We start from the raw sequence: 21,859 nt of genomic DNA, 5'->3' as shown, positions 1-21,859 counted from the left end.
GAATTAAAAAATGCTGTAATTTAGAGAACAAGCCCTTTTCCACATGCTTTGGATCAGTCACTGGTGGCTCCTCTGACAAAATACACCCACGAGATTACATGTAAGGTGCCACTATGGGCGAATTTTCATTTAGGAAGAGAAAGGACAGGAATGTGAGAGTAGTTGGGCTTCCTTTTAGATAAGCTTGTTGCAAGTTGAATCCGCATCCCTGTGGGTGGTAATTTCCAGATGGAGGTATCTCAGATTGCTTTCCTAATATTACGCTCTGAACCACTGGCCGGGCTCATGTGCCTGACTTCACACAGCTGCAATGCTCAGCACATCTGGAAGAAACATGTTTTTCGAAGCTCGGCTGTGAATGGGGAAAAAGGGATTTTCCGTCACACTCGGGTGACTCAGAAGTGACTCCTAATGGGCTCTGTGCTCCCATAATAAGGGATATTTTAGGAGGGGCCCCGCACTTGCAAACCACTGCCTGGGATCTTTCAGCAGCCTCCTGGGGTAATTCTACATAGCAGAAAAATAACCCGCATCTCTGATAAAGATGAGTTGCTTAACTTGAAGGAGCAAGTTTTGTTCATCCCAGCAGTGAAGACAAAGCAGGCTGAACTGAAGCCAGGTTCCCAGCCCATCCCTGGCCTTCTGTGGGCCAGAACTGAGCTAAAACCCCAAGTTGTCGCATCTTCACTGCTATTTGATCTGTCTTAGCTGATAGCTGTCAGCTAGCCACAATTACAAACAAGCTGCTCAGCCTCATTAAAAGCAAACAAACGAAAAACCCCAATTCCCCATTCAGAAAATCACTTAGGCCTGTGTTTTCCTTTTAATCCCATTTCAGGTACTTTGAGAGATCTGGTCAACACGTGCTCCGCTGCTTTTCTTGAACTGTGATCCAAATGCTTAAGAACTACAGTGCGAGGAGCCGGGACAGAGGTAGGTGGAGGGGATGGTGGTGTGCAGGAGCGATACAGGAGTAATGCAGGAGCAATGTGGGAGCAATGGTTTTGGGGAGGGTCTGATGTTGGTTTTACTCGGGCTGTGTAGCATTCTTCAGGCTTTGGCTTTTTATGCTCTTTTTGCTGGAGGAGGTTTTGGAGAAGATTTTGACACCTGGGTTCGTGCCTTTTGCACTTCCAGAGCTGAAATTCCCTCCGCTGGTACTCAGACCACTGCTGCCACCTCCTCCATAGCCAAGACCGCTCGCAATGCCGAGACCACTGCATCCTCCAAATTCACCTCCGAGACCACCACCACCCCCGAGTCCAAGTCCTCCTCCGCTTCCAAAGCTGTAGCCTCCACCACCGCCACCTCCAAGACCAAAACCACTTCCGCCGCCTCCTCCAAGACTGAAACTGCTTCCGTCGCCTCCTCCAAGACTGAAACTGCTTCCACCGCCTCCTCCGCTTAGGCTCAGTCCACCAGCTCCTCCTCCTAACCCAGCTCCACCAGCCATGCCAGAGCTGGTGTGCGTGACAGCTGCAAGAAAAAGCAACCAGAGGGTTGGACATCTGCTTGGCAGTCACCCAGTTCCAGAAAGCACCATCATCAGGACCTTGACCCACAGGACTTGAACCCAACTTCTGGCCCCTGTGCAAGCCGCTAATGCTGGTCGAGGGCTTGGAACGTCTTACATTGAGCAAAACCTCCCTTTTCCCAAGGTTGCTCACAGCCTCTGCTCCCAATGGGCCCAAAGCAAGACAAGCACTGCAATACTTACAGTAGCTGATGGGGTTGAGTCCCTCTCCGCTCAGCCTGTTGGAGGGCAGATGAAGGGGAGGTTAGAGCAAAATGGAGACAGGCAGGGGGAGAAACTGCTGGCAGGGGCAAAGTGATAGTTGCTATTATTCCTGCAGGGATTTTGCTCCCACCTGCTCTCCTCGCCCTCCAGCAGCTTCCTGTAGGTCGCGATCTCAATGTCCAGGGCCAGCTTGATGTTCATGAGCTCCTGGTACTCACGGAGCTGCCGGGCCATGTCAGCTTTGGCTTTCTGCAGGGCATCTTCCAGGTCAATCATCTTTGCCTTGGCATCTTTGAGGGCCAGCTCCCCACGCTCCTCGGAGTCTCCGATGGCCGTCTGCAGGGTGGCACACTGCAAGAGGAGGGATTGGGACTCCTAAATGCTGCTTTTCTTTTTGGGTAAGAGTCACACAAGGAAGAAAACCATTCTGCTTGGGGTGTTAATGAAAAAAGTTATGACTGAGGTCATTCACCCATAGCTAACATTGCTGGAGTTGAAATGCCAGCCTGGCAAGAATGATTTAATACATGTTATAGCGTGGTACCCTTTTCAGGAGGAAATTCACGTTTAGTGAGGTACATCATACTCTGTGGCTGCTAAAGTCCCTGATCAGGAAAGCAGAGCTGCGGTGCTAAGGGACCACAGAACAGGGCTCTGCGGGTTCCTTTTGCCATTCCTACCTGGTTCCTCGTGTTCTCTATCTCTGACCGGATCCTCTGGATCAGCCGGTTGAGCTCAGAGATTTCCCACTTTGTGTTGCGCAGGTCGTCCCCGTGCTTCCCAGCTGTGGCCTGCAGCTCCTCGAACTGAGGTTCAGAAGGAAGAGTAAACCGTCTGAGATGTCCAGGTGGACAAAATGTGGCTCAAACAGCCTCATATGGGGACAGCAGTAATTTTCCCCAGAAATGCATCCATGGCATCTATAGGTCTGTTCACCTTGGTTTGGTACCAAGCCTCCGCCTCGGCCCGGCTCCTGTTAGCAATGTCTTCGTACTGAGCTTTGACTTCAGCTATGATGCTGCTGAGGTCCAGGTCCCGGTTGTTGTCCATTGTCAGAATGACGGCGGTGTCGGACACTTGCGCACTGAGCTGAGCCAGCTCCTGCAAGGAAGCACACAGGGTCCCGGGCCAGCTGCACTTACCTTTTCAAATGCCATGAATGATGGCAGTCACTGTCCAGGGGGTGACAACAGGATAGAAATCAGGGGAGGAGGGTGTCTGTACCGCATCGTAGAGGGCTCGGAGGAAACTGAGTTCGTCGGTCAGGGCATCCACCTTGGCCTCCAGCTCCACCTTGTTCATGTAAGCAGCATCCACATCCTGGAAAAGAGCAACCATGGGGACATCTACAGCACCTGGTACCTCTTCTTTAGCTCAGTCAAGAACTGGCCAAGCCTGGAGATGAGGCTGCCCCTTTCACTGCTGCAGCGGTGCTGCCTGACTGGAGAGGCTGTGCTTGGCACATCCACCTGGAAGAGCACCAAGAGGGTATCTCTTGGCCAGAAGAAGTGCTGCGTGTAACTTTGTTAGTGGATAAGGAGGGGGGTGCAGGCCATTTGGCCTTGGTACCTAGGGTTCCCAGCACTGCTGACCATCTTTGATTCTACATGGTCTCTTTTGCCCAGGCAACCATGTGTGTATGTTGTGGGACAGGAGTGGGACAAGAATGCACGTCCATCCTCCGACCCCCTCCATTCCTTTCCCCCAAAACCGCAATCCAAATGACAGCTTTTAAAGGATGAGGATGCAGCTCCATGAGATCACCCATCCTTTAGGACTCTCGCAGCCTGTGCAACGGTTAGGGTTAGCCCAGCATCTGTAACATCTCCTGTCTCACCCACCTTCTTCAGGACCACAAATTCGTTCTCCGCTGCTGTGCGTCGGTTGATTTCCTCTTCATATCTGCAGGGATAAAGGGAAAGACGTGCTGGATCATACCGTGGTAAGCGGAACAGTTGTACGGGTAGGACTGCAAGGTTATCTGGGCTGGGTATGGCATTTCCAAATCAGCCTCCTGGAAACTGCCCAGCTCTGATTTGTGACACACCCATTTCTCAAAAGGTTGAAATGACATTTTGACATAATGCAGATGAAGCAAGGAGGGTAAAGCTTTTTTAGATTATTTTCCTTTGCAAGTGTCATCACAAGTTGTTGTGTTCTGGCTGAACTTGTGTTTTGTGGTTGGAAAAATGTCGATGGACCACCTTTCTGCCGCTGCCGAGGAAGGAAGGGGTTCTGCAGGGAGAGATACCTCACAGAAGTAGTATATTAGAGGGAGATTAGTTAGGTACCATGTTATGGGCTAGAGCACAGACTGGAGATATGTTTTTTCCCTTTCCTGTAGAAAGTTTGATGAATATCTCAGGCTAGATGTCTAACTTTCAGAAAGCTAAATTTAAGTGAGATTAATCCTACTGCCTAATGCTAAGCAGAACCATTTGCATCCCGTTTCACCCCAGGGTGCCTGGATGTGCCGGTAACAGGCACTCACTTGTTCTTGAAATCCTCAACGAGGTCTTGCATGTTCTTCAGCTCCCCGTCCATGCGTCCTCTCTCGTTGAGCAGGTTGGCCAGCTGCCGTTTCAAGTTGTTGATGTAAGCCTCAAAGAGTGGGTCCAGGTTGTTTTTGCCTGAGTTGTTTTTTTGACCCTGATCCTGCAGGAGGGTCCATTTGGTCTCAAGCACCTTGTTCTGCTGCTCCAGGAAGCGAACCTGAGCATTGGGAAGCAGAAGAGGCTTAGCAGAAGATACCTGTGAGCATGCTGATGGCCAAGAATCAGTAACTGGGACTGATGCATAGCACAAACCAAGGAAATCCCAAACCAAGAGTATTAAGTCCAGCTGTGAATATCCTCCAGATTATCTAGGGTTATGTTAGCCATCCAGTAGCTAAGCAAATCTGCCCTCAATGGACAGTTCTCTTTAGAGACAATTCAATTTAGCAAGTCAATGAGCAATCATCAGAAAATGTGGGTTCAGCTCTTTCATCATTTGCTTTCTTTAACATCCTTTGGTTTTTCCTTCTTTGTAAGAGATATTTATCTTCCTTCATTAAAGCTAAGGTCTGAGTACTACAGGTTAAAAGACAAGTACTTAATTACCTTTCCTTTTGCTCATATATACTACATATTTACCCAAGTAAAAGCCAAGGAAGGACTTAAGTTGAGTCAATATAAAAAGGACTTTAGCTCGCGGGCAATAAAACAATAAGGAATAACATGTCTGCTGTGATTCCCCACAGAGAGAGCTGTGTTAAGCAGCTAGGTCTGGACCTGAAACTGGCTTACTCCACTTGAGCTAATGTATCTTCTTGTTCAGGCACAAAACCTGGATCTAATCCTCTTATTACTAGTTACTTATGTCTAGTTTTCTGCCTTGTAACTGTTTAGAAGAATGTTCTTTTTTGATTACTTTAATGAAGACATGCAGATAGGAAATTGCAATAGTCTGTAGATCTATGAAGTCATATTTTTGTAGCTACAAGACTGTCTCGCTCCCTCTCTGTCATGATTCCACAGCACTTGATGAAGTCTCACCTTGTCAATGAAAGAAGCGAACTTGTTGTTGAGGGTCTTGATTTGCTCCTTCTCATCTTTTCGCACCTGATGGATGTTTGGATCTATCTCCAGGTTCAGCGGTGCCAGGAGACTCTGGTTGACAGTCACTTCTTGGATTGTACTGCCTCCAGGTGGACCACCACCAAATCCCAATGGGTTCCTGCCACCACCCAGCCCTCCACTGAATCCTCCCAGTCCCCTTGCTCCACCAAAGCCAAACCCTCCACCACCTCCCTGTCCACCACCAAAGCCAAGCCCACCAGCACCTCCACCAAAGCCATATCCACCACCTCCACCACCGAGACCAAGTCCAAGACTACCACCAGCTCTGCCACCACCAAGTCCACCACCACCACTACCGCCACCTCTCAGGCCAGAGCCACCACCAGCTCCACTCCCAAAAGCAGCTCGGAAGCTGCTTCCAACACCGATGGATATCCTCTTGCTACCACCAAGGTTGTAGAGGCTCCTGCTGCCAAAACCGCCGCCACCTCCTCCGATGAGCCTTCCAAAACCCCCTCCACCTCCTCCAGATCGTGCCACGGACATCGAACTAAAGCCAGCCCTGTTGCCACTTGGAATAATAGCTGAGGCAGCGCTGTAAGATCTGCCTCCACCTCCAGCTCTCATGCTGTAAGTTTGCCGGTTCATTGCAGCAGGAGATAACAGCCCGGCACTGGCAAGAAGCAGCAAACTGAGGGAGTGCAGCGCTCTGATGGAAGGGAGTGCAGGATGCCCTTTTTATCCCTCTGGGGATCTGGGCTTGGTTGCATGGAAGTCCAGTGATCAATTTAGTGCCTTCATGGTTTTGACGTGCCAGGCAGCCAACTGTCTTATTGAAACTTGTTAAAGACTGATTGCACTCAAACACACCTATTGGAGCCGGTGTGAATCTGCTCAGCTAAAAGAGTTACCTAACGCCCTGATTTTTGGCAGGGAGAGCTCTTAGTGCAAAGCCTCTGCATGCTTGCAAAGATGTATTATTTTATTTCTTTGCTGCGAAGCAAAAGAAAAGAAACAAAAAGGAGTGAAAAAGGGAAATAGCTACCCGGGTACGCCTATGCTACTTATAAGATGCAGTAGATCAGTACAGAGCTTAGTGGACAGTCCTCTGAATTAACTTGAGTGAAAGGCAGTGAGCCTAAAATGGCTAAATCTGAACATAAAATTTTCACGAGGCTTCTTCGCCTGAAAGCAAAGTGCGAGTGTGATGTTCATGAAGCCTGACGTCTCTTTCAGGGCTCTAATTTATCCAGTCTGCCTGTTCACACTAGTTAGGCAGAGACTGTCTTTTTGAGCTGACTGGCGCAAAGAGGTCCTGATCCATGATTTTCCTCTGAGACACTGTATTTAAATGTCACCTCAAATTTTGGCCATTTAGTATTAGGTATTTAGTCTATAGCAGGTTTCCTAGGCTTCCTTTCTAGAGATATGGGCACCTCCAGAGGACAACTCCATCCCACCCAGAGGTTGCCGTTGCAACGTCCCCAGCCAACTGATGATGTGATCAATGCATTTTCACCTTGATCTAAAAAGCATTTCAATGAAAGAGGCAGATTTTCTGAAAAACACTTTGGCCAGCTTTGTGGAACTGTATTATTTGCATGCTAACATTAAGATGTAATCAGTCTTGAGTTTCTAGCTCTTTACAGCTGTGATTTCTTTTGCAGACCTTTGAACCTTTCCGTTCAAAATGTTGCCAAAAGCAAAGATTTAACCAGCATGAAAAATACTCCCACAAATTCTCATTATTTTACTTCCTGGAGTCCTTGGGAAAAAGAGCAAATTCAATAGGGTGTGGTGACATTTTCTGGCATCTCAGACTTTGTGGAATTGCGGTGTTTAGAGTATTTTATTTTTCGTACTTAAGAACTCATTTTTCAGCATGTTGCTGTCCTGGTGGCATTGCCCGTGCTGTGCGCATGACTGGAGCTTAAACATATTTGCAGGACAGGACTCTACATGCCCTTCAAAATACATTAATGTGCCCCAGTGCTACAAAACCATTAAGTACGAGCTAAAAATCCCACTGGCATCTCTGGAAGAACAATTAAGCAGGTGCTTCGTGTTCTACCAAATACAGAAGACCAAATACCTGATTATCCTTGGAGAGATGCTGCCAGGCTGGCTCAAACCAGGAGAGTTGGGTCACTCAGAATTTCTTATTGCAGGGTGAAATTCCTGGTTGGTACAGGTTGGCTTGCTTCTCTTTGGAAAATCTTGGGCTGAATCTGCCTGGGATGTCACTTGAAATTCATGAACATCTATTGCCTTGATTATTTGCATAAATTTCAAAGCCCGGGTGTGCTGGTAAAATGAGATTGTCTTCATGCTTTCTTGACCCCAGTAAAGGCAGATTGTCCTGAAGCTGGCAAACGGGTTCAGATGAGATATTAGAGCTGAATGAATATAATGGGATTAAAGGTGGGGCTGCCAACAAGAAAGAGCGAATTGTCATTTTAGGCTACCACACTCTTCTTCCTTCAGCCCACTGTCCACAAGGTATGCGAGCGATGCAAAGGCTGGGTGAAAAATGCACCGTTCTTTACCAGGCTGGTTTATTGTGTGGAGGAGCTGAGGTTTGTGGGCTCCATACCCAGAGGCAGAGGTGGATTTTTGCATCTGTCAATTTGGATCAACTCTACTAGACTCTGTCGATCTACAAAGGGGCATGTCTGGAGTGACACTGAGCAGGATTTGGCCCCCAGCTGCCCCAAGAAATTTGCTCCTGGCCTTTTTTCTCCAAAATAGCCTGATCTACATGAACATTTTCAAGTAGGCAGCAGAAAACATGGGTTTTGCAATACTCGGGGATTGAGAAGGACAGGGATGATTAAAGGTATTCTCCCAGAAATGCAAGAGCTGCTGGGCTGCTTTGGTACCCTGGGGAGCCGGCTGGTTGTCGGTGTGCAGGTATTGTTTTGCAGGGAGGAGATCGACATAAATTATGAGCTGTTGGGGCAATGAGAGCTTCTTGTCTGGGTATTTCTGCTTGTTATTTACATACAAATGGGATGAAGTCCGAGTTGTATGCCTTGAGACAGAAAAGATGAAGATAACCTTTTGAAAAACATCCTCTTTTAGGTGGGTGGGTTTTGCCTTCTCAGCAAGGGCTGGTCCATTTGGATTTCACCACCCCCCAGCCCAGACAGTGTTGCTAAGGCATGTCATTTATTAAAACATTATTAGTGATCTGCTACCTGCTGATGGCATCCAATAAACCATCTTGCTTTCCATCAGAAAAGCACTGCAGACATGGGGAGCCTGAATCCACCACACTCGGCACAGCCTCTGTGCTGGGAGAGAAGCACGGGCAGATGCTCAATTAGTGGGAACCAGTGGTGGGTTCATCACCATCACGCCGGCGTGGACAGACCGAGCCTGGCAGGATGGTTGAACTCGCCCTCCAGCCATGGAGAGGTTGGGGCAGAGACAAACCGTGAGTCAGCAGCGAAGTCTAGGAAGCGGAGTGGGACGTCGGGGAATAAATTACGACACCCGGTCCTCAGTGTACCTTTCATGGGGTAAATTAACCTGCCCACGCCCTGTGCTGCTTCCAGACTGGATGAGGAGAGACAGATTTCTCCAAAGGGCAATTCAGAGCAAAGTTGTCTCAGGGGCTTTCGGCTGTGCCCAGGCGAGCCATGGGAGGGAAGAAGACGGCAGGGCCGGCCGGTTTTCCCGGCATCCAACTGTGCATCCAGCTGTGATGAGTGCCCCCTTGGCAAGCCCTTCCCAGCCATGTTATAGAGACCTTTCAGCAGGTCACCGTCCCTCGGAAACTGGGGACCCTCGCAGAGAAAAGGGAGGGGGCAACCTGATCTCACCTAAATCCCAGTCTCCTAAAATGATGGGAGAGGGTTTTCCCCTCCCTGCAAGAGATGTTGAAGGGGGACATCCAGGCATATCCTACAGACTCTGCTCTTCCCGTAAGCTGATGTGTTTTAAGGAAGGTGGGGCATTTGAGGAAGAAAGGCCCTGATGCTGCATTTTGGGAAGGTACACTTTTCTCTTACGTTCTTTTAAAATTAGCCTACTTTTGTGAGAGGGTTTCAGGGGTGGGGTGTGGGATTATTTTCTTTCTGTTACTACCTGAGCTGGTTCTCACTGATTTCTTTAAACAAGGGCCTGGCTGCTTTTTTTGTTCTGCCTCCAGAGATCCCAGACAGTGTGAGAGATCCCAAGTGAGCTGCACATCCCACGAGCGGTTAAATGTCCTGGTTTACACTGCCTTTCCAGACTTCCTTGTGGCCACGTTAATCTCTGGATGGAGTAAAGGTATGCAAAAGTGCATCAGGAAGGAGAGCAGACAAAGTCTCAAAAAAAAAACTTTGTTAAAACTCCACTTCTTGCGAGCGACCAACTCCGCCCATTTGGAGATTCATGTTTGAGAAAATATCTACGCTTTTGTAGTATCAGGGAGGGAAATAAAACCCGTGAAGCAAAGCATGAATTATGCATGTAGTTTATTGAAGATACAGCTGCAAGTTTGGAGTAAGCGAAGGATAATCAACTCTGTTCACTTACACATTAAAAGCATTAAATCCGTCTGTCTGGTACACGCACAGGAAAAACAACGCATGCATTTAACTACAGAAATATAAGGTGCTCATCTGTATGTAATTAAAATCTGCTCTACCAAACCTGCTGTAGCAACTTGGACCAATTTACATAAGCATTACCAACCCTCTCATAAACAGGAAAAATTGGATTTTCTGGTGTCATTAAAGAAGTTAAATAATAGCTGCAGCTCCATCTCGGACAATTAAAATGTGGTTTCTCTTTCTGAAGTTGGGATGACCAAATTTTTCATCCTTTTGCAATAGCTGCATTAGGGAAAGAAAATCCCTGCTGAAAAGGGGTCAAGTAGAGAAGACTGATTTAAGAGGCAAGATGATGTGTGAAGACAGGTATGGACTCTCTGAAATGAAAGTCTCACCTGGCTGAGACCGTGGGAGTAAGTTTCCCCCAAGCAGGACATGCAAGAGAAGGTGGGTTTTGATCATGCAAAGAGTTTTCGGCAGAGCGACTAGCCGAATTGTGTGGGCATGGGCAGCGCATGGTTGTGTGATCCCTATAGCTGTCAGAAGGAAGGGGAATACTGTTTTATTGCAGAAATGCTGATTATTTTAAAATATGATGTGTCGTTGCCCTCCCGTCTCTACCGGCTTGTTCTGACCACACGCACAGCTGTGCTGTACCTGCTCCCGGTGCTGCAGACTCCTGCCCCGGGAATGATGATGGCTCCCGGGCTGCACTGCTCCACGCCAGCGCACATGACGTTCCCCAGGTTGCCCACGCCAGTGGTGCACTGCACCCCCTCCACATTGGGGATGACTTCTCGCCCCACGCAGCTGACCGCGCTCCTCGCCCCAAATCCGCCCCCCACCCTGGGGACGCAATCTACGCTCCGGGTGCTAAAGCCAGTGTTGCTGACACCGAAGGAGGAGACCACCCCTAACCCTGCGCCGGCCCCTCCTGTCTTGACAGCGCATTTGCCTCCGATTCCAGATAGGGATCGGCACTCCCCGATGGTGCCACCACCGCTGACCACAGCTGTGGGAGAAAAACAGGCTCAGTCACTCCCAGAGCAGCTAAAACGCAGCTTATAAGGAAACTTATAAGCTTAAAAGACTTGTAAGGAAATTAAGGGAATGCTTCATTAGCTTACCTACGCTCACAGGGTTGCCGGTACATATCCTGTTAAGAAAAGAAATGTCTCAAAGATGTATTTAGGAGAATATTCCTCAAATACACAAGCAGGTAGAGGTGCTGCCCAGCCATTGCCTCCTTAGAAACCTTGCAAGTACTTCAGCTTTTCTGTTCACCCACATGTGAGGTCCTGGTCCAAATTGCCCACCGAAGCACTGCGGGGTTGGATCCCCAAATCCCATAGACATCTTAATATCCCATCCTCTTTTTGTACCACGAGCAAGGGATCTGACTGCAGCATGCTTGGTGCGCTGCGATCCAGCTGCCCTGGGAGGATGAGGAGGAAACAGGGGCAATGCTCCCCTCTGCACCCATGGGGAGAGAAAAGGGACGATGCACCCCTCTGCACCCATGAGGAGCTGCCTCCACCCAGCATTTCTCACTGCCTCCCTCTCCTCCCGTTGGGTTTTGCTAGCTATCGTTAGAAAGTGCAGCCAGGGATGCTCCTACCTGCTCTCTTCTCCTTCCAGCAGCGTCCTGTAAGTGGCAATCTCAATGTCCAGGGCCAGCTTGACGTTCAGCAGCTCCTGGTAGTCTCTCAGCAAGCATGCCATCTTGTCCTTGGCTTGCTGCAGTGCAGTCTGCAGGTCGATCAGCTTCTGCCGGGCATCTTTGAGGGCGCAGTCGCCCCGCTGCTCAGCATCGCAGATGGCCGTCTGTAGAGCTGCGATCTGCGGACAGTAATGGGCAACAGGGTGGCCAGTGGTGATATTAAGCCGCATCTCCACAGGGTTGCTCATGTACCCCCTTGTTTCTCAGCTAGGAACTGCCAGAGAGCATGGATTTAGGCTGGACACGTGATGGCCAGCCTATTTGGGATGAAGGGGATGGGACCTGTTGGCTGCACCCCAGTAGGAAGCATACAGCAAACACTGTTTCTGTTATAGCCAAACCAACTGGCTTCTGCTTATTTACTAAGTGAGAAATCAATTTGCTTCTTTATGTATCAACAGCAGATGAGAAGCTACAAATACAGGCTTCAGCTGGGGCGGGGGGGGGGTTCTTTGCAGCTCAGCAGGGTGGGAGCTGGTGAGGACAAAGCCCTTTGCTGGACAAGTTGCACACCCCGCTGCCCATGCAGCATTCAACCCTTTGTCCTACCTGTTTCTTCACATTATCCGACTCGCACTGCAGCTTCTGGATCATCCGGTTCAGCTCGGCTATCTCGCTCTGGTTGTTTCTCAGGTCATCGCAGAACTTGCCCCTGCTGCTGTGGAGCTCCTCCAGCTATTGCATGGGAAGAGGATGATGTTAATGCGCCCGAATCGCCCCTTCCAGGGAAGGTGGTGACTCTCCGGAGCCACACTGACGTCGGTGCTCCCAGGGAAGCACCCAGACATGACCTCAGCCCAGACAAGGCAACAGTCCCGGGTAGGTCCTAAGCATTTGCCCTTTGGGAAGGGGATGGTGTTCCTGATGGGTGTGCACAGAGGAGACCTCTCTGAAGCAACACTGTGATCTGCTGTGCTGTTTTTACAGAAAAGTCTTAAACCACAGTTTTAAGGTTGGGGGGGTGGTGGCATTACTTTTTTTAGAATACCACAGTGCATGCACGCTGTGGGGTGGGTTTAAGTTGTGTCATAGAGGACAGAAATGGTCCTCAGAGTTTTGTTGGCTAAGGGATTTCATTGCCATCTGTGCTGGTGGTGTGAATACTCACTCTGGTTTGGTAGAAAGCCTCCACTTCAGCCTTGCTCTTCTGGGCAATCTCCTCGTAGCAGCACTCAACACTTTTGATGATGCCCTCCATGTCCAGGTCCCGGCTGTTGTCCATTTGCACGATGACAGAGGTGTCACACAGCTGGCAATCCAGCTGAGCTCTCTCCTGCAAGATCCATCACATGTCAGCCCCCTTCCCTCAACCAGCCCAAGCCAGGCATGCAGGTACCCTTGGCAAAGGGGGGGGGTCTGGTGAGAAGGTGGAGGGTTGGGGAAGATTCTCCCATTAACGCCCAACTAGAGCACGGGGTTCTCCAGGTGGGTGACTGGTTTCCAGCAAGAGCTGACAGCTGGGACCTGTTTTGGTGGCACAACATGGGATTGCTGCATGCAATTCCCTAAGGAAGGGTGGAGAAACTCGCTTCATTGAAACTCGGCATTTCTGGCCGCGTCAGCAGTTTTCTGGGCTGTGAATCCCTCGGGGGTGAGTGCTTTGGGCCCCATTGCCTACAGACTGCTGGGAGGTGTTTGGCTAGAAAAGGTGCAAATACAAAGTGTCCCCTCTGCGTTTTGTTAAAAACTTGCTACATTTTAGACAAAAGTATTACTTTCACCAAAATATTTTTACTAATGTAGCTTAAAAAATGAAGTGCTAAGAATAATTGGGTTTTGAAGAGTGAGATGTTTCAGTGGTTCCCAGGGATGGTTTGGATTAGAATTTGAGAGGCTATTTTCATGCAAAAGATCCCTCCCTCTGCAGCCAGCGATATAGGAGACAACCGAGAATGCCCTTTGCCTTCCCAAAGTGTGTGCAATAGTGTTGTTATCAAATACCTATAAAAGAGAGAGAGATTTCTGGGATGCAATTTCAGGATTTTCAGAAAAGACACCTTTCCCTGCATTTAGTTTTGTTGTAAGAGCTCAGGGGGGCAGCAGATGATGCATCGTCCCTGGGGCAGCAAAGAGGGAGCCGGGAGCTCTTACCTCGGCGTAGATGCACTTCAGGAACTCCAGCTGCTGCCGCAGGAGGCCCACTCTCACCTCCAGCTCCTCCTTGGTCAGGTAGAGACAGTCCACATCCTGGAGAGACACCACGTATTCGGTGAAAAGAGGTGAAGAAACAAGGACTGTGGCAAAGCCCATGTTTTCTGTTAGATTTGGAGGAAACCTCACTATTTCCAGCCCTTAAGACTATCAGGGTTTGCGTTGTATGTGCTTACAACCTGATAGGGGTTCTCCAAAGTCATTGGGTTGCCCCTATTTTGGGGCTACCTGATGAGGACTCAGGCAGTGTCATGGTGCCAGGACTCCCCACTTCTCTCCCTGGCCCCACGCCCAGGTTTTGCCCACGCGCCTGCCACTCTCAGCTGGTCTCACCGGCGTTGTCCCTAGCGTGACTCACCTTCTTGAGGACCACAAACTCGTTCTCCGCAGCCGTGCGCTTGTTGATCTCATCTTCATATCTGCAGGAGGAAAGGAGAGGGGTGGGCTGCTGAGCCCTGGGGGTCCCGTCCCCACCACCCAAGCGGCCAATGCAGAACATGGGAAGCGTGATTAAAACCAGAGCCTCTCCCTGTTCCCTTTGTACCTCCTTTTTGATTTTTGCTTTGTTGCTATTTCTTTCCTCCCCACCGGGCTTTGTTCAGCAGTTTTAAATAGTCCATGCCAGCAGTATCAGTGGCTGGAGTGAGATGGCAGTACATCAGGCCAAACCACTAGAAGTGCAAAACCCTGTACCTCAACTGAAAGCTTGGATTGCTTCTTCTAGCCCTGCTGCTTTATGTGATGTTTTTTTGAAGCATCCAGGACTCTGCTCTGAGTGTTTATGGGGAGACTGTGGCCAGAATGCCCCAAGGGAGGTCAGGAGCTTGAGCAATGTTTGAAACTCCCAGGTGCAATGGGAAGGAAAGCCAGTGCATAATGACCAAGTAATTGGGACCTAGAAGAACTTTCACAAGATGATTCTATGAGTCTGACCTCCTTGGCGGTGGCTCAGGGAGAAAAAACATCTGAGATGCTTGATGGTAAGATCTCTGGAGAAAGGATTACTCTTTTATCCTGTGCTGTATACCACCAACCACCAAGTGTCCTGGTTCGTGGCTTAGCAGAGCACACGGAGCTATTAAGGAATATCTGCAGCTTAGATTAAAGAAACAATTCCCACGTTCCCTCTGAGAAGAGAGAATGAATCCCAATGGAGACGATGTGGATAAAGCGTGGGGTGGAGACAAACAGGTTGAGGGTTTTGTGGGAACGGATGGCACCAGGGACACGAGATTTGGGGGAGCCACAGGCATAGATGGTGTGGGAGATTTGATACAGCAAACCACGGTGGTGTGCAGGAGCATTAGGGAGAGGAAAAGCGGTTCCCTGTCTCTCTCCCTAAGGAAACACTGTGGTTGAAGAGCTCTCCCAGTCCATCACCAGCATCTGAGGTGCAACAGTGGGACCCCAGTACAGGAAACCAGCCCAGTACTGGTGTGCACTGCCCTGCTCCCCTCCCTGGGCCCCAGTTTTTGGACCCATCCAGTGCAATTGCATTGGCTTCACGCTCAGAAACACCGCTCAGGCCAGCAAACAACCCGGTCTACGGCTTCTCTCTGCGTACAACTTACTTGCACTTGTACTCTTGAACCAGGTCCCTGAGGCACCGCTCCTCATTTTCCAGCCTCTCTCGCTCCCCCAGCACACACTCCAGCTGCTTCCTCAGGTTGCAGATGAAGTTCTCGAAAACGGGCTCCAGGTTTCTCCTGGAAGCTGGGAGGACATACTGCTGCAGCAGCTCCCACTTGGTGGTCAGCACTTTGTTCTGCTGTTCCAGCAGCCGGACCTGGGGAAGCAAGAGATGCGAGAGTCATGCAATCTCCTCTTGTCCCAGGCAAAGGCGCTTTGGGTTTCTCCACTTCCAAAAGGAAAAAGTAAAAATAAAATCAGAAATGCACATGGTTAAGTGCTGATTTCTCAGCAGCCTGAGTGAGACCAGCATCTTCTCAGAGCTAAACCTGGTCCCACCCAGGACTTGTATCACAGGCTGAACAACATTGGTGCGTTCGCTTTGTGTTGAGGCCAATCATCTGTTTGACCAAAGCTCAGTTCAACCAAACTTCTGCCCCTGTGACAACTGGCTGATGGAGGATCCACTGCCTCCCCTGACGGGCTGAATACAGTAATGAGTCTTTCGCAGCACTAAAAGCGCCATCCAGGATCTCATTTGAATGTATCTGATGTAAACTCTAACCATGGATATTTATCATGCCTTTCACTTCTAGATTAAAGAGCTCTCTAGTACTTGAAAACCTTTATGGATCATGAATAAGTCATTTTTCAAATGGGAGGAAGCAGAGTTGCTCCTCTTACGTGGGTTTGGTTTTTCCAGCTGCAGAACAGCTCACAAGGAAAATCAAGATCAGACAGAGCGAAGGTGTCTCTGCCATTTGAAAAAACATTTCCTATAACACATCTCTAAATAGCAATGAAAACCCTTAGGCTTAGCTAAGAAAACAACGATAAATTACATCTGTTTAGGAAATCACCAAATCATTTCATTCACAGAGTAGAGGGGCAGAGAAGTTAAAATTGTTCATCTCATTTTAGCTAGACATCTGTCTTTCTACATCTCCTTGATGAAGCACACAAACTATTTTAAAAATGCAAAAGTCCTTTGGAGTTTATAGAGGTGTGATAGCAATGTCAGTTTATACATTTGTAATAAAACTTCCTATTTTGCCTTTTTACATTTCCGTGTCTCCATCCCTTCTCTCACAGGTTTTGATTTACTGTATCCCTGGAGCCGCTCCTGATTTAGCTATTTAGCAGATTGGTGATCATCGAAAGGTAAAATACCGGTGCGGTTGCCTTGGTGCAAGGCTTAAATCCAAACAGTCTCCAGGTCAGGACCACCATGGTCTATCAGAAGGGTTTACAATGTCAGGGTGCCAGGAGAAATAGCTACCGACGTTGTCTCTCTAGAGACAATCCATCCATCAGAGCCTATAGACATGAGACAAACAGCCTTCGCGGAGGGAAGCGGGGTCTCACCTTGTCGATGAAGCAGGCGAACTGGTTGTTGAGGTTCTTGATCTGCTCTTTCTCGTGGGTCCGCACTTGGCACTCCTCGGGGTCGACCCCCACGCAGAGGGGCTTGAGGAGCTCCGGGTGGATGCTGACGCCCCGAATCCCTTCAGATCTACCTCCGCCGAGGCCGATGCCAATGCTGCCACCGTAGCCTCCAATAGCCACGCCGTCCCCAAGACCTCTGTAGCTGCCCAGGCCCCCGTAGCTTCCGCAGTTACCAAACCCCACGACCGTGCCCACGCCAAAGCGGCCTCCGCCGTAAGCCACACCGCAACGTCCGACGCTGGCACCGCTGTAGACCCCACTGCGGCAGCTCCCGCCAAAGGAAATCCTTTGCCCTCTCCCCAGGTCGCAGACGCTCCGGCTGCTGAAGCCACCGATTCCACATCTCCGTCCCACTGGCTGGCAGACGGAGGCTGAGCTGCTGTTGCCCCTGCCGAGGCCGCAGACAGCAGACGCGGAGGAAAAGCCCCGTCTTCCCAGGAGAGAGCTGGAGGTGTAGCACTGTCGACTCATGGTGGCTGGGGGAGACGGGAGGTGAAGCGGTAACGACAAAGCAGAAGAGCAAGAAAGGAGCAGGGAGTGAAAGAAGGAGATCTCCTTTAGCTTCTCTGAGGCAGAGCCCTTCTCCTTATATACATTTCAGGAGGTGCCTGAGATGCAAAAATTTAATTTATCCACTGGGTTTGGTCTGCCTGGCAGCAAGGAATGGCTTCCAACATTTTAAACCCACAGCAAACACTTCTATCTCATACGAAATAATGTGGAAATTAAAATAAACTGCTTTGCTTGCAAGCTTCAGTTTCAGGACTTATATTTTACTTAATTAATCTGCTTCCTTATTGTGTAATTATAGTTTAGCAAAATAATTCAAGGGGTTTTTATTCATGGCTTGTTTACGGTTCGGTTTCACCACAGCGTGGTGAAAATAATTAAATGTTTCAGGACCTCCTGCAAAAATGTCGTGGCAATGCAACCTCTTCCAGGGTCTCGCGCCAGCTCAGGGCTGGCTCTTGAGCAATGACCAGTGGCGACAGGGGAGAAGGAAGGCATATCTGCCAAAGCACAGCACTGACGTTGTCGGGAGCGTTCTTGTAAGCATTCATTTCTTCCTCTCGTGGGTATGGCTACGGCTCTCATAGGCGATTCGGTTGCAGCCATGTTTGCCGGCTCGCGTGCTGATAAGCGGAGCAGGATGGGGTTGGCAGTTTCCTTATCGATGGAGTGTGAACTGCGCGAGATGGTGCCGAGGACGAATTCGATCATGGGGCAGATGCTCTGGCAAATTGGGGGTTCATGCACATGAGGTTGAGGCACTGGCCCAGCTGGGCTTCATGTGCCACTTAGAATGTATGGAATTGAAGATAAGGCATTTCTGGGAAATGCTTCGCTGCAGACAGAGATTTATTGCCAAATTATGTGCCTGGGGAAGGTGATAATGGTGTTTAGTATCTGGGTGTGATGTGACTGGTGCGCACGGTGAATTCACGCAAACGATAGCTGGAGGTGCAACAAAGAAGTGAAGCAAAGTGTTACAAACAGGTTGAGAAATGTTAGCTGGAGTGAACTTTTTTCCTCGTATTCCTGTGACACACCTATTTGACATTAAATTATTCTAGTAATATCTGTTAATGAGAAGGTACCATACCTTAATTAAAATTCTTTAAAAGATTTTTGAATTTGCTTGGAAACAAATAAAGTGCCTTTTTTGCCTTAACAAAGGGGTCTAATCACAGAATCACAAGTGATGGCGTGGCTTGCCCTAAGAAGTCTTTGCATCTTTGCTGAGGCAAAATTAACTGGTTCTGGGAGGATTCCTAGTCAATGCTATTGTAAACTTGAAATAGGTTGTCTTGAATTAAAAATAATGCAAAGGAATTATGATGATTTAGAATATTTGTGGAGTCTCTCTAGGTAAAGATCTTCCTTTTTTTTTTTAACAGGTCTCATAGTGGGTTGAAATGAACTATAAAATACTATATGCAATTATAATCATGCAGTAGTTCCGTTGTAGCTCCATTGGTCTGAGTATGTTAGGATGCACGTCTTGCAATGAGATGTACTTTCATTTGTGAGATTAAGATAGTTGGAGAAAGCAGATGAGCTTTTGGGCACTGCGTCCTTCATGTCATTCTGCCCAAGGTAATCCAAGCACCAGGACCTCTTGCTAGTAAGTGAAAGGGAGAATTATTTCGGAAATGTATTTTATTTTGTGCTGAAGTGTTGGTGCAAGCAGTGTGGAGGACAATTGGGTCCATGGTCTGAAGCCGAATCTGGAGCACTGCCTAGGAATAGAGCATTCATGGATGGGCTAAAACATCACATACAACATGACTTTCATGAACTCTTGTAGGTGGGCATAACCACGGGCAAGCTGAAAAACAGGGAGAAGCCAGGCCATCAGTAGCACAACTGGCTGTGGTCCTGCTTTCTGCATGACTGAGCCCTGCACACTGGCTTGATGCAGCTGCAGTGGGGCAGAGACGAGGCACCAGGGATGGTGACCAGAGATATTGGGACGCAGCCGCTGCTCCGAGCTCTCCCATCCAGCAGGAGCACAGAGAGAGACTCCAGCTGCTTTTCATGGCAAGAAGGACATGGCCCTTCTTCTTTGAGGGTAGTGACTTGCCAGTTTTTCCAGCTGTGAGAAACCTGGATCTGGTTCGTATCAGGTCCCTGCTTTCCTCCATGTCTCTGCTGGGCTGCCCACTGTAGAGTGCCTTGTGCCGCATGGGTGATACAGGCACCATTTGAGGGCTGTAGACCCTCCAAGCCCCTGGTTTTGTTGGAAAGCAGGGAAAATGTCACTTGTGGGACAACCATCCACGTTCATCCACCAGCTGCAAGCCCTGAGATCCCTTCTTACGTACGATGTGCTGCCAGGCTGTTTCCCCACAGATCGAAAGCCACAAACCTGTGCTTCAACCTTCGGCTCCTCCTCGCAGCCCTAAGAAGTGGCTTCTTCCAGGTGCCCAGCCTTGCACATCAGAGGGAGACGGTTCAGGGCAGCGCTTGTGGTTTCCATCTGCTGAGCTTTCACAAAGCCGGTTCGCAGTCACGTGGTGGAAGCCCTGAGCACTGGTTACATCAACTTCAAAGGAGGAAGCACTCTGATGTGATTTGGTCTTCTGAAGAGAAGGGTTGCAATCGCTTTTATTTCGTCGGCCACACACATGCACAGCACTGGCTCAAGTCAGACGCAAATGCCTTCTTCGTAGAGACCTTCTTCATGTCTCCATGCTTTGTCCTGGTGATTACACGTCAGATAGTGTTTGAAGAGCTGTAGAAAGGGACTAACCTTCCTCTTTATAAGGAAGAGATGAAACTGCTGTTTTCAGGCTGATGGGATTCAGCAAAGCTTTAAAGCAGCAGCTTACACCCAGATTTACCGGGGAAACCCCTGAGGTCCTTGGCCCTAAATATGCCTTGAACTGTGGTGGCTTCCATGAGACATGCCTTTGAGATTTACATGTACCCAGATACATTAGGATAAATTAATTCTGCATAAGTACCTTACTAAATTGGGACCTGTTAAGCCATCCATGCAGATAGGGAGAGCCTAGGGGTTTTTCCAACCTCCTGTTACGATTCCAGCTGTAACAACCCAGCCATCCAAGCCTGCTTTCTCCCAGAGAGAAAACCGCTTTTTAAGACCCTCCCCTGAAAAAACAGGGTTGTCAGGGCTGGCCATGCTGGTGCTCTCCCTCCCTCCCTGCAGGCTGGGCAGTTTTTGTGGCTCCTTGAGAAAGGGACCTCGAAGTTGCCATTAAAATGGCTAGTGAGGCCCCTGGGACATCTCCCTTTGGTTTCACGGGTCCAGCCCTCCAAAGGTGGCTGTTCCTGGTCTCTTAACTGCAACTTGATTCTGCTCCCACATCAAAGCAGATGGTGGATTTGTGGGGACTGGGGTAGAGATGATGGTCTGGGCTCCTTCCATCGCCACTGGGCACCTTGCTTTCCTCCCCATAACCTTGCTCCACAGCAGCTGTTCACCCTCCGCCTGGCTTGTCCCTGGCCATTACGTAGCTTTTATGCTGCTTTGGGGCAAAGAGATGGATAAGATAATTCCTGAGGTTCCCTCCAGGCCATTCCTGGAGCATCGGTGGTCACTGCCCATAGGCACCATCTACATTTGCAGTGCTTCCAGATAAGGCCTTGCCAAAACCTTTACCCTCCTTCTGCAGTCTCTCTGCTGGACAATAATAAACTGTGGGTGACCAATGTCAGTCACATCACCAGTATTGGTGAGAAGATGTTGGGGTATCTTGGACGGGGGTCTGAGCAACCTGATCCAGTTGAAGATGTTCCTGCCCACAGCAGGGGGGTTGGACTAGATGAGCTTTAGAGGTCCCTTCCAACCCAAACTATTCTAGGATTCTGTGATCATGGCAGTAACTAAGCAGCAGAGAGTATAGCTCCCAAAAGCAATGCCTCATGCAAGCAACATGGAGAGCTACCTACTAGCCAGAGCTGGATGTCTGCCCTGCCTGTGTCCACTGTGATGCACTGGGCATGCTTGGTGCCCTGACAGCAAATCCAGGGCAACTTTGTCATATTCTGGGCAGTTCTTTATTCGTCTGATGGAAAACCTGGGCGTTGGATGCAGAGCTACATGCATCTTTCAGACAGAGCTTCTGTGACTTCTGGATGTTTGACTGCAGTAGGCAGGGTGCCAGCAGCAGCACAAGGCAACCTGTTTGGATTTTTAAAATAGCCATTTCAATGGTGTTACCAGGTGACCTAAGTCGAGAAACACTCCTTCATAGTTCTTATTTACCATCTTATTTTGCAAGAGACAAATAGGTTTCGTACCAAACACAACAGGTGTCCACCCCCTTCCTTTGTAACGTTCCTCTTTTGCATAGAAATTTGTAAGGCACTTTTGCATCATCTGACCAACTTTGTGCTAACACTCGGGGCCCGATGGACTATTAGGGCTCTGAGTAATGGGGTGGAATTGGTATGGCAGTGGCATGATGAAAGCACAACAGCCAGGACTCAGCATTGGGAATTGCCGCTGTGGAGGCAGAGCAACTGCATGCCAAGGGAAGGGCACGAGGTTTGCACTGAAAGTGTTTTTCTGAGGAAAGGTGGGCAATCCTTGTAAAAAGCAGCCATG

At 49.1% G+C, this 21,859-nt stretch overlaps 2 protein-coding genes across 3 annotated transcripts; both read right to left on the bottom strand.

The window, feature by feature from the left end:
* Nucleotides 1–1,027: 1,027 nt before the first annotated feature.
* Nucleotides 1,028–5,946, bottom strand: LOC103904625 (keratin, type II cytoskeletal 5). Of its 2 annotated transcripts, XM_019473847.1 has the most exons (10): nt 5,682–5,946; nt 5,275–5,585; nt 4,230–4,450; nt 3,580–3,640; nt 2,963–3,058; nt 2,675–2,839; nt 2,419–2,544; nt 1,869–2,089; nt 1,718–1,752; nt 1,028–1,476 (listed from the first exon to the last, which is right to left on the bottom strand). In XM_019473847.1, exons 1-10 carry the CDS (start codon nt 5,944–5,946, stop codon nt 1,028–1,030), a joined length of 1,950 nt encoding a protein of 649 aa, XP_019329392.1. The 2 variants fall into 2 exon arrangements, with proteins under 2 accessions (XP_019329392.1, XP_019329389.1); XM_019473844.1 differs by having other exon boundaries at nt 5,275–5,946.
* A 4,510-nt stretch (nt 5,947–10,456) lies between these two features.
* On the bottom strand, nt 10,457–17,256 carry LOC103904615 (keratin, type II cytoskeletal 4). The gene is made up of 9 exons (XM_019473832.1): nt 16,705–17,256; nt 15,282–15,496; nt 14,069–14,129; nt 13,651–13,746; nt 12,668–12,832; nt 12,109–12,234; nt 11,458–11,678; nt 10,967–10,995; nt 10,457–10,851 (listed from the first exon to the last, which is right to left on the bottom strand). The coding sequence occupies exons 1-9, from the start codon at nt 17,254–17,256 to the stop codon at nt 10,457–10,459; spliced, it is 1,860 nt and encodes a 619-aa protein (XP_019329377.1).
* Between the last annotated feature and the right edge of the window lie 4,603 nt (nt 17,257–21,859).

This window comes from Aptenodytes forsteri, unplaced genomic scaffold (assembly GCF_000699145.1).
Source record: "Aptenodytes forsteri isolate BGI_AS27 unplaced genomic scaffold, ASM69914v1 Scaffold268, whole genome shotgun sequence".
Taxonomy (NCBI): Eukaryota; Metazoa; Chordata; class Aves; order Sphenisciformes; family Spheniscidae; genus Aptenodytes; species Aptenodytes forsteri.
This window is presented reverse-complemented; position numbering and strand designations above follow the sequence as displayed.

Excerpts from the sequence above, each read along its gene's own strand:
- LOC103904625 (XM_019473844.1), bottom strand. The coding sequence starts at position 5,946 with ATGAACCGGCAAACTTACAGCATGAGAGCTGGAGGTGGAGGCAGATCT. Across the intron at positions 3,059-3,579 it reads AATTTGTGGTCCTGAAGAAG|GATGTGGATGCTGCTTACAT; the intron begins GTGGGTGAGACA and ends GCTCTTTTCCAG. Across the intron at positions 2,840-2,962 it reads TCCGAGCCCTCTACGATGCG|GAGCTGGCTCAGCTCAGTGC; the intron begins GTACAGACACCC and ends GCTTCCTTGCAG.
- LOC103904615 (XM_019473832.1), bottom strand. The coding sequence starts at position 17,256 with ATGAGTCGACAGTGCTACACCTCCAGCTCTCTCCTGGGAAGACGGGGC. Across the intron at positions 15,497-16,704 it reads TCGCCTGCTTCATCGACAAG|GTCCGGCTGCTGGAACAGCA; the intron begins GTGAGACCCCGC and ends TTGCTTCCCCAG. Across the intron at positions 10,996-11,457 it reads CTGGAAGGAGAAGAGAGCAG|GATATGTACCGGCAACCCTG; the intron begins GTAGGAGCATCC and ends TTTTCTTAACAG.